The sequence below is a fragment of the Thunnus albacares genome, chromosome 22 (genome assembly GCF_914725855.1).
Source record: "Thunnus albacares chromosome 22, fThuAlb1.1, whole genome shotgun sequence".
Taxonomy (NCBI): Eukaryota; Metazoa; Chordata; class Actinopteri; order Scombriformes; family Scombridae; genus Thunnus; species Thunnus albacares.
Genome location: NC_058127.1, coordinates 15431618 through 15449719, shown reverse-complemented (window position 1 = coordinate 15449719; position 18102 = coordinate 15431618). Strand labels below are relative to the sequence as shown.

Below are 18102 nucleotides of genomic sequence, written 5' to 3'. Positions count from 1 at the left end.
GTTTTATCCAAGTCTCATACGGGAAAAGTTCTATATGAGACACCATCGCACTGTCGCCATATGGCAAAGTTTTCTCCAGATGCCAGTCATACAATGTTGCTGCTCTTGACACAGGCTGTGTGATTGGCAGCATATATCCAGCTGTTGGTAGGGTTACGAGCTACTGTGAAGGCTTGCTGACATCAGCGTTGGCATCTGTTGCATAATTTGAAATGTTGAACGAGGAAGAGATTAAAATGTAGAGTGACATTGTGTTGTTTCCTGGAGATGAGCGTTAATGACTTTGTAGATGCAAGATACTCATATAGTGTGAAGTTGTGAGATTAACAGTATCTGAAGTCAAATCATGAGTCTAATTTGATCAAAAAACAAGACCTAACATACATGATGTGCTGTAAATGAGTTTTGTTTTGTTCAAGCTTTTATAGTAATGCCTTTTTTCAAACCTTACCAAACCGAAGGTGAAAGCAAATAGTTAGATTTGCCATCAAATACAGCATGTGAATGGGAACTGAAGCCAGATAAATAAAATGCAGCAGTCCCTGGCCAACAGGGCCTGAGGCTATTGCATTGCTAGCAGGCAAACAGCCACCCAGCTGCCCCAGCAGGGTAGGAATATATCAGGCAGCCTATTGGATACCTGACAGCTGATTTAGCTCCCCCTTAATGAGCAGAGGGCTCTGCTGCAGAAACCCCACAATCTGTTACATAACAACATCATAGATACCATGCACAGTAAGACGCAGACTGCTAACGCTTGCAGAATCTTGTGAAATCAAGAGATGTTATACTCCATGTACAATGCGTTACTAATAATAGTTGAAAGTGTTTAAACATTGTGGAATTGTTGTGCAGCAATAGCAATAGATAATGTAGCTCTAAGTGGACAAATTGGTATGTTGCAGAAACATAATTACCATGTACAATACATCCACCAACTCTAGCTCCATACTTTCTTGTATTTAAAATACTTCTAAAAATGTTTTACTGTCTGATTCTTTTGGAAATAACAGACTATCAATCAAAACTCTTCAAAACCAAAACTTTTTTCATATAGACTATCTGGCAATCAGAAAATCCATTGGCATGAGTTTCAGTGATGATTTACAGTAGTCAAATGCAACAGAGTCATGGGAACACATTTAAAAATCAATAACCTACAAGCTGCATAAGATGCAAGATTTGAATTGCATCCTATTTGAATCGCAGACATATAATATGGGGCTACCATATGGATTTGTCAGAATAATGAGACAGGCAGTGCACATGTGTTTCTGCTTAAATCAAGCTCTTATAGCCTATTTTTTAAAAAAAATCACTTTAAACTAATAAATAAATAAATCTAAACAAGAATAAATTAACAAATGAAATTATTTGAGATTGGAATTATTTTTAGATGAAAATAAAAACAGTAGGCTTGAAACTTTTAAATAAATTTATGGCTTGAAATAATACCTTCTCATCTCCAACAGGATAGGATTATTTATTATGACTGCTCGACTTGAAGAATCTCAGTCGACTGAGGGGTCCCCGACAGATGATTTGACTCATTGACTTTCAGGGGGAAGCCCTAAAAATGGTTCACAAATAAGTAGTTTCATTTTTAAAAACTGCACAGTAATTTCCTTAAACAGCAGCGCACTGCATTTTTTAGCAAACGTTACTCAAGCAGGAGTAAATAGTGCATATGTTGGGGACTATTTTCACCTGCGGATTAATGAGTATTTACAACAGCAGGACAGTGTATGTGGGATTGACTTAATTTAAAACTACAGTGCCCATGTTCATTGTAATGAAGAAATATGTCACCCAGTACAACAGTGTTGCACACTGATGTTTTTCTAATAGTTTTTAGACATCTCTATGGTACAGAGGAATAAGCTACTGTATATCAGGCTTTGGCTAAACAGGAAATATTTGTTAGGATCAACTTGTTGTTGGTTTTCACTGGATTTATTGACATTAGAAATATAGAATACTGTATCAGTAAATATAATAGTGTATCACCACACTTATCCTGCAGGAGTTTAAGCAGCCACTATAATGAAGTAAAAGTACACAGTCCTTTTATTTGTGCTTATGAATAAGCAGTTATTTGATACAGCAGTTACATCAGTGGAAATGTCATTAGACACTGCAGTTAATCTAGTTGCACATTATTTATTCAATTATTTACATAGTTGTTGTTGGGCCTTAATTGTAAACCTGTATTAGGAATATACTGCAATGTTAGGAATACTTGTCTTCACTAAATCATTCAATAAATGCTCTAATCAAATATTAACATAAAGTAACACTGTAACAATCAATGAAAACTAAAATGGTCCAGTTGAAGTGTTACTGCAAATCAGATTCTGACCTTAGCAAGACTTGCTTGGAAGTATATATGTTCTGACAACACAGATGTCAGAGGGGACCCTCAGGACCCAATCCTGTCACCGCAGGCTAGCCAAGAGAGGTGGGGGGGAGACTAAGTTAATCTAGGCTAGGCCAGTAAGGGAAGGGGTTAGAGTTCACTGTGTATGCCCCGCTGCTTTGGCACCGGCTGACAGGCCACAGGAGTCTGAAAGTCCATGATGTACTGGCATTTGCTGGGCTCCTTCACCGATCGCAAGGCTGTCTCCGTTCCGCATGTCAGTGTGACCTAGAAAAGCACAAGAAAGAAAAAGTTGAGGTGGTGCGGGGAGAAAAGCCGCCACTCGCCTGAGTCAAGAGCCATTCCAGTTTCATCTTACAAAGGGAGCTGATTGAAGACGCTGTCCTACCTCTTGTTTTACTCTTTTTTTTCAAGCATTTTCAAACTTTTGTGAAGGAATGGGATTCACTACAAATGACAGAATTATGCAGGTAACACTAGTGGAGTTTATCATTCTAACATATTCAGGTCTCTCCTCACATAAAATGATTGTTGTATACAAGAAGAGTTTCATCACTGTCCAGCCTGCAACCAGAGTGTACAAGTGACGCCGTGACTGCGGGACACTGAGACATTATGGGACATCACGGCTGTCGTCCCCACGTGTGAACAGGACACGCGAAGATGTGATTACCACTGTCATGACTTTAATAGGTGACTTTGACGCCCTCTGCAAGAGAGTGGAAGGGAAAAACAACTTATTTTACTTCGAGGGGGTTTCCATGGCAACCTCTCACTAACCCTCTGGCGAACAAAGACACCTGGAGAGGGAGAGAGATGGGAACTTGACAGGTATTATTGTGCTGAAGTTTCAGGCTGGCACAACTGGTGATTTGGTTTTGTCCCGTGTTTGGATTAAAATAGTATTTTGTTATGTCACTTAGCATCTTGCTGCACAGAGACGTTAAGTGGGCGTATGCCACTTGGTGAGACAAAGTGTGTTATCGGTGCTTCAATGCAGTCTTGCAGGTGTAGAAGCCAAAGATCAGTGATGGGGGTGATACTCAGTCATGACTTCTCTGATCATTTTTGTGTTTATCTTCTCAAACTTGCATTTTGTTACTGCTGTTCCTTCCCCATGTAACTGCCTTGTTTTTGTTATGTACAGTTTATGGCCAAAAGCATATGGATACCTTAACAACTACACCCATATGTAATTGTTAAACATCTCATTCCAAAACAAAGGACATTACTCTGCTGCTTTGAACAGTCTCAACTATTCTGGGAAGGCTTTTTGGAACCTGTCTGCTGGGATTTGCTCCTATTCAGACAAAAAAAAAAGCATTTGTGAAGTCTTCTACTAATGTTGGACAATATGGTCAGGCTTCATTCAAAAGATGCTACAAATACAATTTCATAATGAAAATAAGGACAATCCTTGAATATTCCTAAGGGGAAATGTTTGACTTTACAGATGCAAGATACTCTAAACATTATAATCCCCCCAATATAAGATCTCTTGATAGAGGTTTCATACTTCAATACACTTTAATTTGCTTAAATAGGTTGTGGGATATGCTCGAAAGCTCTAGCATAAGCTAGGAAGAGAACCTTAAAGGACCAGTGTGTAGGATTTAGTGGCAGATTGCAACCAACTCACTACGTTCTGTCTCACTGTCCGTTCTGGGCTACTGTAGAAACATGGTGGTGCAACATGGTGGGCTCAATGGAAGAGGACCCACACCCTATTAGATTCTAAAGTAACAAAAACAAAACAATTCTTATTTTCAGGTGATTACACACTAATGAAAACATACTTATGAATATTATATTCCATTTTTGCCAAGTCTGTTCCGCTAGATGCCACTAAATTCTACACACTGCACCTTTAAGTTTAGATAATTTTATGACAGGCTTATTTTTGTAGTGTTGGCCTTCATTGTAACCTTTTTAAAGGTGATACATTAATAAAGTTATTATCATTTCATTTGTTATGATAGCATTGAATTCACTAAAGTCATTGAGTTCTGGCAACACAGACATTGCTACAATGATGTCTGAAGGGGCGCTGAAAAGGGGGTATTTAGAAGATCGGACAGGTTGTAAACAAGCCAATAGTTTAGCTAGATTATCTAAACCACTTTATTTGCTGGTAAAACTGACAATAAAAACCTGAAGTGTTTTCAGTTGTGCACACAATCAGGAGAAGACTTCCAATAAGGAAGTTGGTCTGTAAACTGTGATGAATGTTAACAAAGGACAGTTTTGGAAATAATTTTACTTTTAGCCTGGAGGTTTGTTTAAAATCTGTGACTGTCTGACTGCTTGTTTCTTGTCCTGTCTCTTCTTTTAATTGATGTTGCCACACTCCCAGATCTCAGCTATCAATTTGGTGAGTGCAATATTATCATAACCGATAGAAATGATGGCCAAATCTAAAAAAACTACAGCCTACACTGGAATTATCTTTGGTTTAAATAAAGAAGCACTGTTGTGTTAGCTCTAGCCAAACTCACTGCTCACATGTATCAGTCACAGTCCTGAACTTTGAATTGAATTAATAACTGAAACAGTTCAGCTCAACCTTCCCCGTAGACCCTTAAGATACACTGCACAACGCTTGAATTCGGATTACCTCGAACTCACTGAAACAATACATCACTGGTTCCACTACTCAAGTATAAAGAAAGAAGTGTGTTTCACTGCAGGAGGAGAGCGCACTACCCAAAGACGAAGTTCAGCCTTTCAAATGTAATGAGCGTCGACTTCTGACGAGACTTCATTTATGCCGACTGCACACGGTTAGGGGGTCGTATCAAAGGAATTCAATTTAGTCTTTTCAAAGGGGGCCCCTGGATGGCATGACTACATACATTTGCTAACGACATTTATTGGACTACGATTTGAAGAGGGGGCTCGGCAAAGAAAATGAGATTATTAAATGTGCTACATTTTTAATTGGGCAAATTCTCACACAAAAATGTAAATGGATCTCATAAATGTGACTGAAAGAGGAGGGAATACCGGGAAAATAGAGAGTGGAGGAGTAGAAGAGAAAGCTGCAGGAGAATGCAAGCGGAGTAACATTAACCATAAAGCCAATGTAGACTGACAGAGGGGAGAAAAGCCAGTCAGCTTCCCTCACTTGGGTTTGAACAAAACATCTTTTTGCCAGGCTGCTGAGCGCGCCATGAGGACTAAACGTCTTTTTACTGATTGACTGGCTAACTCCCCATTGTTGAAATGCACATGCGCAAGATGAGGCGCGCGGGGAGCTGACTGGGTGAGAAGGCTTCAAATTGTCCTCGATGAATGTGCTGAGAGGAGCTTCATCTGGCTGTTCTTTCTTTCCTCTGAAAACAAGCAGTCCGTGGCCTTTGTAGAGCTAACAGTTAACTTTTCATTAAATACTACTAAAAAATCCAGCTACATCTGACTGACCTATATTTGGGAAAACAAAAGAAAACTTCTTGAGCTAAAAAACAATTGATGCCAAACCTGAGCTCTCTGTAATTTGGATTATACAAAGTGTGTTAGTGTTTAATGTGCACACTTGAAAAGTTCTGAGTAACAAGGGAATTGCTCCAAATGTTTTCATTTCTATTTTACTGAGTTGGAGGCAGAAGTCTCAGTGACAGATATTTCAAAACGTGGCCAAATCACACCAAACTACCTCTTCTGCATGTCTGATAACACTACAGGTAAGTGAGAAAAGATGTTCTGTAATTTGAGTGGATCAACTATTTAACAACAGCACTGGAGATATTCATTAAGCCAAAAATGGTTGGTTTCCTGACATTTAAAGCATAGTCCCATATAGGTATTTACACCTATTATAGTTTGCTTACATTTGTGTTTCATATTGACAAGGCTCTGTCTTTGTTGTAATCAATGCAACAACATAGACCAATATGTATATTACAAATATTCAACGTTAAATGTGCTTGAATGCCATAATGAATTAAAACCCTAACAGGGTTTGTATCACATCTTCTATTTAGGGTGCAAACAACTTTTTTTTCTTCTCTCATCCTTTGCTGTATCATCTATCCATCTGTTTATTTGACAGTCTGTATGTACCATTTGCTCATCTGTCTATCTGTCTGTCCGTCTATTAGTTAATTACTGTCTGTTTCTTTGTGCTCTCATATGCTACCATTATCACAGTGTGTGTGTGTGTGTGTGTGTGTGTGTGTGTGTGTGTGTGTCTACATGGATGGTCTGGTGTGTAATGTGTGTTGTACTAACCGTAGTGCTGCGTGAACCGCCTTGCCAGCAAGGTTCTCCGTTCTCATACACCATCTGACTGTACTGGTTCTTTGGTGTTTCTGCCCACATTCCCCACTTCCTGAAATTAAAAAAAAAAGAGAATACAATATGGTCACTTTTAATATTTTGATCAAGTAAAACAAAGTTTCTAAGTATGAGTCAGACTAAACAAAAAAAACAGTAATTTCCAGATTTTTTTTTTTGATAAACAGGGACAAACTGAGAACAGAGGAATGATTTTTTTAAACAGCACTATGTTGGCTTATTGGAAAACAGTTCTTTCCCAGCAAAAACAAAAAAGCTGGCAAGATAGTCAATCTGGCAGTGCCCTCCTTTGGTTGCTGGCACTGGTGTTCTCGCGTCCCTTCTCCTCTTGAACAATGGAGGGGAAATATTAATTACCATTTTGTCAGAGTTAATTCTGTGTGCAATAACACACGAGGGAAGGAGAAGAGAAAAAAAAACATGACGCCAGTGAAGCCCATCTCAGATGAGGTTTCAAATGTGCCTGCCCAGTGCTAGCTAATTACATTCTCACCAAACATTTCAAGGGGAGTTAAGAAAACCAAAGCAAACCAGGATGCCAGTGGACACTGTCCAACACAGCCCGCAGTACCGACAGATGCCATTTGAGTACGCTTTCCCTGGCTAACTTCCTCTGATCTTTTGTTGAACTTGAGCAGCTTCTTTGAGGCGGTGTCGGCTGCAGTCATGCTGCTGGTAAGTATTGATTTTTGTAAAACATTGTAATCCTGTTAGGGGGGGAAATCTTTCCTGCATTTGGTGCATGGTTGACTGAAGATTTCACTGAAATGTGTGTTGCTCTGATCTCTTGCCCTACATAGGCTAGTAACTATTTTCTGTCTGTATTGCTAAATATTCAAGACAGATGATAAATAATGAAACCAGTCTTTTCACTTTCAGGGAAACATACTGTACGTGGTAAAAGCAAACCTGATGGTCTTCTTGTGCCTTTTTTCTTAACAGCTTGTCAATGTGCTGTTAATCATTGTGGATAAAGAGCTACAAAAGGCTATAAATTCAACATATTGTTCTTTTAATCTGCCTAAGTGCTTTTCTCACCAGTGCCAACCCTGTCACAAGTGCACAACACTTGATCAATGCACCTACTTTGACCTTTCCACAGGGGATTAAACAAGCAAGATCTGCTCTGCTCTTTGATTGCTGCTTTTAGTATTATGGAAGCTAATCTGCTACATTTCATAACCTATTATGATATTTGTTATTCATTCTGTTAATTGATCTCAATAGTATATTATACTGATGCACTGTTAGGTTGATATTTTTCCTGAAGCTCTACATTAACTCACATTAATGAATACATTTATCCATAATTACTATTTGATCTTGCTGCTTTTTCCCCAACAACAAACACAAGTTACCACAAATATTAAATCATAGAGGGGTTGAACAAAATATGGGAGGTTGTATAAAAAAGCACAATTTATTCTAGTTGGTCCTATTAAGTTTTGGTCAAAAAACATTAAACTTCTTCCCACGTATCTTAAGTAATGTTTTATTCTCATTTGACCTTCATAAGGGCAAACATGAAGTCTTCTTTGATTTCAAAAAACACTCTCCAGCTTTTACAGATACATGGCTGTCTTCAGGTCCCTGAGTGTGGCTTTTCTGCCATCCATGATGTGCATGGCTTATTTAAGATGCCTGAACGGGTCAGTCAGAGGTGAATTGCTCACACAAGTGGAAGCCGGCTGGGCCCGAGCGTCTCGCCTTTTTCCTTCCAGCCTGTTTGATTGGGTTTTAGCACTCTGTTAGCACCAGGAGGCCCTCAAATGGATTGCTGTCAGGGCCAGCAGACATGGCAAGCGGAGAAAGTGACAGTGCTCCGGCTCTCGCTGCTAGTTGACCAGGGATCCCTTGCGCATCACCTCCGTCCTACTGCGTTCGACGCATCCCCCCATCCCTTAGCACACGCATGCACCTCATTCCCTCGCCTCACCTTCATTCACTTGCTTCCTTAATCTCCATTCTCGCTCTACAACCTTCCTGTGCCCCAGGAGGTAGCATAGGCCCTGTCAATTAGGCTTGAGTTATCACTGAGATGTGGCCAACACACTCCAGTCATTTGGACTCACAGGAGTCACAAGATGGAATCTTATTGACAGATCATTCCCCGTAATAATACCTACTTGTACTTGGTATTGGCAGGCCATTTTCTACAGTCACTCCACAGTTATCACCAGACTAGTGTACAGCTAGTTATTTACACCTCTGAAACACAACACATTGGGCCTTATTGCCTAATTTCACAGCATCAGGGTGCATAAACATTACTATATGTTAGTCTGACCTTGTGACAGACGATATAGCACAACCCAAATGTGCAAAATGAACCCCTCTAGCACAATGACAACTTCATTTTCTCATCCAATTTATCACAGTTTGGCTTTAAGCTGCAATCATGATACACATAATGCTCACTTGCGCTTATAGCAGTATAGCCGGTCTTAAATTATCTGGGTTACTGTATATATTTTCTACCACCCCTCACATGTTGGCTGATCTGCTGCATCTGTTTTTTCGCAGCCAAGCTGGAAACCATGTTTGCCTGCCCAACAAAACGCTTCACACAATATTCAGATCGCTGAAGATACCTGACTTGAATTTTCAAGAGGAGAACAAAGAAAACAGACACACTGCTGTTTTTAGTCAAATGAAATAACATGAATGAACGTAATTGAAGTATCTAAATATATTACCATTTGCTGGGAAAAGAAAATTGCATTTTGGCTTTTGGGCAAATCCATTTCCGACCGTTTGGAGACAAGGGAGGGTCACAAATGCAGACTTCCTTTGAAAGATTGATAGAAGATGTTGAACACACGCTCCCTTTGAGGCTTAAAACATTGAGAATCTTATTTACAGACATCTGGGTTATGACTCATTCTTTGTCTGGCCTTCTCTAATGCCATAAAATGCACCTTCCATCACAGATAAACCTGTAATAGCAGCACATCTAGCCGACGTATTACCCATACATTTACTTTGCATCCTGGGTGAGATAGTGGGCCTCTGAGAACTCAGACGTGCCTCTAACACACATTAGGGAGTCAATCTTATTTAATTTTCTCTCTCAATCACTGGTTTGATTTCTATTGACACTAACTAGCAGATGGAACTGTGATTTAATTACATCCACTACCCACAAAAATACCATTAAAATTGCGGTTTCAGCTCCTTCAGTGCTAAGACCTGAAGAATCATGCACATGCACTACATCGAAGATATACTAAATGTTTATCAAAAGTCCATTCTGCAAGTTTTGGAATTTAAGATACATAAAATATTTTTTGAAACTATTATGGTAAGATTGGCCTCACTGTACTTGTATTGTTTTACTGATATTTATAATCTAATCCTCATTAAGAATAATTAGCATTAAAAAAAAGCTGATTAGCTTTGGTTCTTCTTCTGATAATGGCTTGAGCTGATATAAGCTCCTCTTATTTCTTTAAAACGATGCGGTCGCCAGTGATTCTGTTTTAAACTTCATTGCGGCGCTAATCCGCACGCCTCGAGTGATAAATCCCGAAGATCCACGGCTAATCTCGCTCAACACTGAGAGGAGAGTTACCCCCTCTGATATAGCCACAAATCAACCTTTCAGAAGCAATTATCATTTAGACAACTCTACTCTGGTGTTTAACAGCCCGCAGATACAAAGGAGAGGAAAAAGAAAATCTGGGCCAAAAGTGTATTTGTGCATGTCTTGATATGTGTGTATGTGTGTCTGTGTGTGTGTGAGACCATAGGCCTTCACTGGAGATAAACTGGATGAACAAAACCACAGGGAGAAAAGAACACAATGGTGGCCCTGTTTGGTATGTCTGTGGTTTCCTCAAGTGAACTGAATATGAATTTGCTCATTTGCCTTCAGTGTTTTCTTTGTAGGTTTGTAGACATGAGAACGCTGAAGCCTCAACTTACTGTAAATGTGCACGACATGTATAACATTTACATTTTCACAAGATGTGCTATTACAAGAACAGATAGACACTTGTATCCACAATAAGCAATCTAGGGCTGGGTATCTCCATAGTTTTTTTTAGTCTGTTACTGAATGGATGCTGGTCGGTACAAGTGAGGCAATAAAATACAATCCAGGAAGTCCAGTTTGAGTAATGCATCCACGAGTTTGAAGGCTCATCAGTCACCAAAAAAGTAATTTGACCAGAAAAACACAAGGTTAACGAAAAACACAAATATGCCACTTGTGTCACAAAGTGATCTACTTTTCTAATGGACAACCCTGGAGTTGTCATATTGTCTGCAATATTTGCTCACCTAAATTGTAATTTTGGTCAGTTTAGACTGTATTTTATTAGGTAGTTATTTTACAACATTTTGTTAATTAAAATAGTCATTTTTTGGTTTTTTTTAAACATGTTACAGCATTATTGTCTTCCTCAAGAAATATTGCCACTGAGTCAATTTTATCAGAAATGTCGGATTTGAGGCTCAGTAACAAGGTTGTCAAACACTGTGTGTGTGGGAGCTCATTTTCAAAGTGGGATTGGGTGAGGTCCAATATTCAGTTTCTTTATTCAGATCTTTTGCTGTTCTCTTTTGGAGCCAGTTGTTCAGGCACAAAAATACAGTTGGAACATGTCAATAATCCTCAATGTGAGATATTAAAAAAAAAAAAAAAAAATTGTTTGGTATACGTGCCATAACTCTGACACTTTTTTTGTCTAAATGATACCCAGCTCTAGAGGCAGTTCCCATCAGCTTCTTTTGAAAACAAGCATCAATATCAAGACAGGTCCTTCAAATCCACTAATTTTCAGCTATGAAGGCACAGCAATGGTGCTCCTCTCATCAGATGTGCCAACTCAGCATCACATTACTTGTAAATACTTCTCTAACAACCAGCTCCCCATACTGAATCCTAACCTTGTGCATTACTAATGACATACACTACCTGTGTTAAGATGGTGTAAAGTCTGTGCTTATTATCATCACCTTCCTACTGTAGCATCCACTCATTAGCTGCCACTGCAATGAATTAAACCTCACAGCTACGCTTTTCACTGCTTTAACAAGGGGTCTGGAGCAGCAAGTTAGCCACCTCACTGTGCTGTTAATGCACTAATCATTTACAGCACGAGGTACGGTGCTGCACTGGCAGGTAGAGAGCAATTTGGGAGCCGCTGGTTAATTTGGATTTGGTGAAGCAGCGATACAAAAAAAAAAAAAAAAAAAAGGCCCCGCTCTCATAGCCAAGCAGTGCCAAGCATCGCTAACCTCTGCCACTGGTGTAAGGTCGCCAATCAGAGAGCGGTGTTTTGAGATGAGCCCAGGCACTGTCATTACTGTGCCAGTCACTGATGCTCCTCTCACCCTCCTACCACCCATTGTGCCCAGCACCTTCATAAATAATTCATATGCATAACATGTGAAGGGCACACGCTCAGTCAAGGCCTTGCTTTCACGTCATTTCATATGACTGATACACAAAGAGGACATTTACACCTCCCTCTTTTCTTTGCCAATAGTAATTGTGAGGTACAGAACAGGAAAATGTTATTATACAAAATAGTGAATGTGAGGATATAAATAAATCTTCAACAGGTCAAATATTGAAATTGCAGATGGCATGCTAGATGTTTTTGTTTTGTGCAAACATGCTGTTGGCCAGTTTTTGTATAGTGCACTGACCCACATAATTACTCTAAATCAGTGAGTAACATCCATAGCACATTTTGTTTTGCATGCTCTGTATTAAACAGCAAACCGAGGCCATTTTCTGTGCAGTTATAAAACAAACTCAGGGTGCATATTTCATCAACACCTCCTGACAGATATGAATCAGGGCTGATGTCAAACCCAAATCAGTATTCTGTTAACAGCTCACTCGTGCCTCATTAACGACTGGGCTAGATGTTGCCATGGCTACCCAGCAGAAAGGCCATCAGGGGTTCACAGTGTCAGTTCCCCCCCCCCCCCATCACCCTCCACTCCCTACCACTTTAACCCTCTCCTCAGACACACAAGAGTCATTACCCCTTCGCCTTGATTGCCGTATAAAGTGTGGCCTGTTAGGCACGGAGACCACATAGAGTATAAACACATTAGGGACACAAATTTATAGGTGGTGTTACATTTCCTTTGTTAGTGAGTGTGTTATATAAATGAGTATTTGTGTAACCACCTCTGTATCTGCCTGGCTGTCAGGGGCTATACTAGTATACTGTGGCATGCTCTTCTTGAGCACTGGGCATTAAGCGGCTGCCATGTTCCCAGGTAAAGAGGGCCCCTCTCTTCGCTAATGGCACTCCAGCGAGTGACCTTGACAGCTTGAAAATGAGCGCATTAAGTAGAACACTTAAATGTATAATTATGCACTTGTTCCAGTGAAACTGTCACTACTCTGTAGGTTAAATCATTACGGCTTAGATAAGATGAAAAAAAAATTAAATAATAAAATTAATCCTTTTTTTCAAATGCCTATCAAAACAATTAAGGGACGAGACTGGCTTTGATATGAACACATGAAAGGGAGCATCACTCCACTCATTAAGTGAGCACATTCAAAAAAAAAAAAAAAAGCAAAGCAGTGGAGAGTAAAGCAACAAACACCACCATCAGTCATTTTACTAAAAGAATATGCATGGAAAAGTGATGTGCTTGTTTTTGACAAGATAGTTTGATCTACTCAAAATAGTAAATGAATAAATGTAAAAAATAGTAAGATAATATACAGTACATTGTGTATTAAGAACGATAACACTGTCAAACTTTGAAGAACTGCTTGTACGCTGACAAGTTCCATAAATATGAAGTATATATCTATAGATTACTCCTGTCTCTTCATTCATTATAGTCACCTTCAAGAAGAATGCCCTGTTGTAGAGTATACAACAAAAACCTTAAGAATATGGTGTCTCCATACCTTCAAATCAGTCTGGTAGTCCAACAATATAATAAATCCTTGAAAACTTTGGCTAAATTCCCTGCAATGCTAAGATGATCAAAAGACATCTATTTGTTTAAGTTAGGGTCACTATTGTATCACTGAATAGCTGGTAGAAGGTGAAAATGTTGCTTTCCCACCAGAAGTAAGAAAATCCCATTCAAAATCGCAATGACATTTGTAATAATGCAAGTTACTAATAACCCAGCCCTGAAACATAATCTTACTTAACACTATGACACCAAGTTCATTAAATTTGTCTAGACAGGGATGTAATATCGAACATTATGTAATTTCGCTTCTTCGATATTTCTGTTGCGGCCTTTAGCGCACATCTTTTCCCATAAGCCCTAGATCGTTGTGGGTTAAGTGCCACCTGCTTGACAGAATTATCACTATCAGGTACATGGGCGAGTCAAGTGGCCACAGCTAGTTCAGACATGTCTGAGGTAATAGCTGGACAGTGAGGGCTGAAGGGTGAAGATGTGTTTAGACAGAGATTGCAGCTAAAAACGTTGGGAAAAATGATATCAGAAGAGAGCGTTGGTGGATTTCATGGATATAAAGGAGACACTACTCAAGTGCATGCTGCTAAATTTTCATGGGAGCTTTAGCTTTTTGTATGCTAAAAAAACGTACCTATTGCAAGTTTCAACTTTAAATACCAAGTCCTGTAGTAGATCTTAGAAGTTCATTTATCTTAGAATATGGATAATAACATTTAATTTTTTTCAGAAAGACCAATTAAATAAATGTCAATCAGAGATTGCATTGAGTTACAGAAGCTAGCGGAACAACAGCTAGCATAGAAGTGACATCACGGTTCCCTATAGCCTTACACACTTAGCAATAAAGACGACACATACCTACTACTACAGTTTGCCTTTTAAAGTAATCTAAAACAAACTAAAGTATTTTAAATGTGACTATACAGGCGTTTTAGTGATTTAATCTTTATTTTAGCCAAAAGGAACGAGCTAATATGGTGGTTCAGTAGGTTCAATACACATCACCTCAATCCTTGTGTAACCAACATTACAAGAACTGAAGCTGGTTTGACAATATTACATTGTATGCAATTAATCAGCATGTCTGTGGATCACCATTTAGCATTACCAAGTGTTCTGTCACTCTTGAGTTTTGTTGTGCTCCTACGTTCCCATCTTCACTATTCACCCAACACTGTTTGCTGACTCACACATCACACAGAATTAGGAAAAGCTGAAAAACATTGTCAAATATCGACATTGTCGAAAGGCCAGAAAATATTCAGATAGAATTTTTAGCCCATAGCTGACACCCCTAAAAGAGGCTATTTTATCAAGAGGTGTTGAAGTGTGTCATTTCCAAATTCAATCTCAGGTTGTTGTTCGGCGCTCATTTGTAACCTGCTTGTGTTCGAGCAGTTTTACAGTAATAATCCTACAGCTGCCTCGTGATTGCTGTGTAATAAAATGGCCACCTATTGAGCTAAAGTTCTACTACAGTAGTAGCTACAATACTTTTCTCCTGTTCATACATGTGTAGCCACTGAGGAAACTGCAAGTGAACAGTAATTAATCTTAAAAGGAGAAGCAACGTGATATATGCTCCATCATAACTTAATTCTTTTTTAATACTTTTAAAAAGACATTAAGATTTTCAGCCGTCATCATGAGAAATTGACTCTTATTGATCAAATGAGCATATTTCCATATCACCATGGCCACAGAGTAGAGTCTCCTTTGGGCCTGTGCCAATAAATTTGCTCAGCTGGATCATTCAAGCTAAGGCCTCTCAAAGGACTTTGACAGCCTGGGGGCATTCACATCGCTGCACCTCATTCTCGCAGCACCTGGGGATTTTCTCCGTAACATTCTGGGGATCTTTTATTTAGAGCGCTACAAGAACTGCATAGTGGCAAAACAATAAAGGGTCACTAGCGCTGGTTCTAAAGTGAGCCTGGCAGTAGGCGTGAGAAAAACTTTTGTTATGCTATGGCTGCACGTAGCTCAAAAAAGGCAAATCTGTAAACAACATGCGTATGTCTACAGTATACCGCTACAAACAGCCAACCTATTTGTATTTTTCACGGTGGCCAGCACATCCCACTCTCTCTGGGGTTGCTCTGCGCTGTCATTTCAACTGCCTGGCTCCTTCGCAGTGGGCATACACATTCACTGTGGTTTCAATGTTGCTAGGCTACCTCACTTCTCCACTGTTTTCTGTTTGAAAATCTACTGTTCAATAAAGCAGTTCAAGGGAGACCTGTGGGTTTGAATACTGAGCGATATGAACCTGCAGGAGTAACTGACAACACTAACAGCCTTTTTTTTTTAAGTTTCACAATACCATTTTTCTTTTTTCCCTTGACTCTGTAACACGGCAGCGCTATCTGTGCCTATCTCTACAGTCCATGCATTTCCTTCAGTCATAATATTCTTACATCAGGACATTTATAACCTTCCCTGGTTATATTTCCCTGTTTTAAAAGTATACAATCTGAGTCATAAACAGAGTGGTGGTGTCTAGGTGTTATTATTATTCCTGTTTTGTCTATCCTGTTTTCAACTTTGGATGTTGGGCTTATTCCAAGCTTGGACTGTCAAACACAGTGTGTTTCCAAGGTTGAAGGGTGAACAAGCAAGCTGCTCGCTGGGCCCTGCACAATTTCAGCACTGCCTTTTTTTCTCTCTCCTCCTGTGCTCTCAATGATGATGAGTGCAGAGCAGTTTGACCCCGACACAATAGAAGGCCTAGCTCCTTGAACTTTGCGGGGCGACACACGCCAACCCCTCTGACCCCAAATGCGTGGCCACCTGATTTCCCTGGAGCCCCAAAACAAAAACTCATTGGATGACCCTTCAACTGATCCCTTCCTCCTCCACAGCTACATTTAAATCATCCCACCCTCCTCTGTGCAGATAAATATATGCTTCATCTTAACACTGCGATACCATTAGTCTTACAATTTTGTTTATGAGGTCTATACATTCATATCTGATCTACTTTTTAAAAATCTATCTACATTTTTGATCTTAATTGAGGGATGAAGATACATATATGGCTTAATATACAAAGAGGAAGGTTTCTAAGTTCAAAGAGTCTGTGTCCCCAACTGCTCTATATCATTGCACTGGAGCTATTTCTGTGTGTTTATCCCAAGCTAACTCTGAAAGGGGCAACATAAATATTTCAAATGCACTTCTGCTCATGGTGAAAGGTTAGTATGGTCAGGCACTGTTGTGAAGGCATACTTTAAAGAGTTGTTTTTTGTAGTTGTTTGTGGTTGTTAGCAGGAAATGGCTTGAACACTACGCTAATTACTCCATGTTGACAATGTGCTTCCTGGGGACTTCTGCTTTAAAACTTAAATGGATCAAACCGAGTGTGGTGCTGCATGTATTTAAGCCATTAGAGTCATTTGAAAGAAATTAAAATGAGGTTACATATTGGGAGCTCACTGTTAACTGGAAAGAACTGCTTCTGCAGTATTGTGTCATATACTTCATTTTAGTGTTTAGTGTGAACCGGTTTCTTGTTTGTAGTCGACTGCACACTCCACATTTCTGCCTATGAGAATTTGAAACTACATTTTACTGTGTTTTTCCCAACAGTGGCATAATTATGTTCAATTATGTTCCTGTGACTTATTATTATGGTGTTTTTGTTTTACTTTCATTTTTGAAAACCTAAAAGAAAGGATGTCACAGTCTTTGCCTTTCCTTCCCAGCTTTTCACCCAAAGTTTAATGCCCATATTTTCTTTACCTGGACATTGACCTATGGACACTCTCTATTATACAAATACCTCTACAAATAAACTGTGGTTTGCATGGTGAAGCATTACAACCCTTGCCACACATTAATAGACTATAGACAGTAGACTTCTGAGATTCCTTATTATTCGTTTGAGTACATTGGCTATATCTATCAGGCTCTATCATCACAGACACTACACTGATACACATGGAGTCAACAGTCACTTCTTTTCACCCGACCGTGAGATGCTTCACTTGGCAAATATAAAACGTACTCTTGGACAGCTACGACATGATACGATGGCATATTCGCTGTCTTTTCAAGATAGATTAAGAGATCCATACTACTCTCATGTCTGTGCATGAAGCTACAGCCAGGAGGCGTTTAGCTTAGCTTAATGTAACTACTGGAAGCGGGGAGAAGCAGCTAATCTTGCTCTGTTTAGACAAGCTGTTACCCCCAGCATGTTACAATCTGTAACTATTTCTTGGTGAACAACAGTCAGGCACAGTGACTTCACAGTCTTGTCATCACCCTAGGGTTGTCACAGAAGTACGAGTAGAAAGATCAACTGTTTTTGGTCAAATCACGTAACTCCACCATAAACTACAGTCTTTTTTAAATGTTTGTTCATGTACAGATTATCGTGTACGGAAAATATAAAACAATAAAACTGCATATTTTTAATCTTTGGACAGAGACAAGCTTTACTTTTCTCTTTGCTTTCACTCTTTATGCTACGCTGTGCTAACCGCATGGTTCCACCTCCATACTAGGTTTCA

At 39.4% G+C, this 18102-nt stretch overlaps 1 protein-coding gene across 1 annotated transcript in view; it reads right to left on the bottom strand.

The window, feature by feature from the left end:
• Nucleotides 1-2049: 2049 nt before the first annotated feature.
• LOC122973919 (glucosidase 2 subunit beta-like) overlaps nt 2050-18102 on the bottom strand; it is a 138101-nt gene continuing 122048 nt past the window's right edge. Inside the window, exons 14-15 of the mRNA XM_044341718.1 lie at nt 6605-6704; nt 2050-2644 (exon numbers count right to left, since the gene is read on the bottom strand). Coding sequence (XP_044197653.1) covers nt 2507-2644; nt 6605-6704 — 238 coding nt within the window. The 3' untranslated portion in view covers nt 2050-2506. The remainder of the gene's footprint in view (nt 2645-6604; nt 6705-18102) is intronic.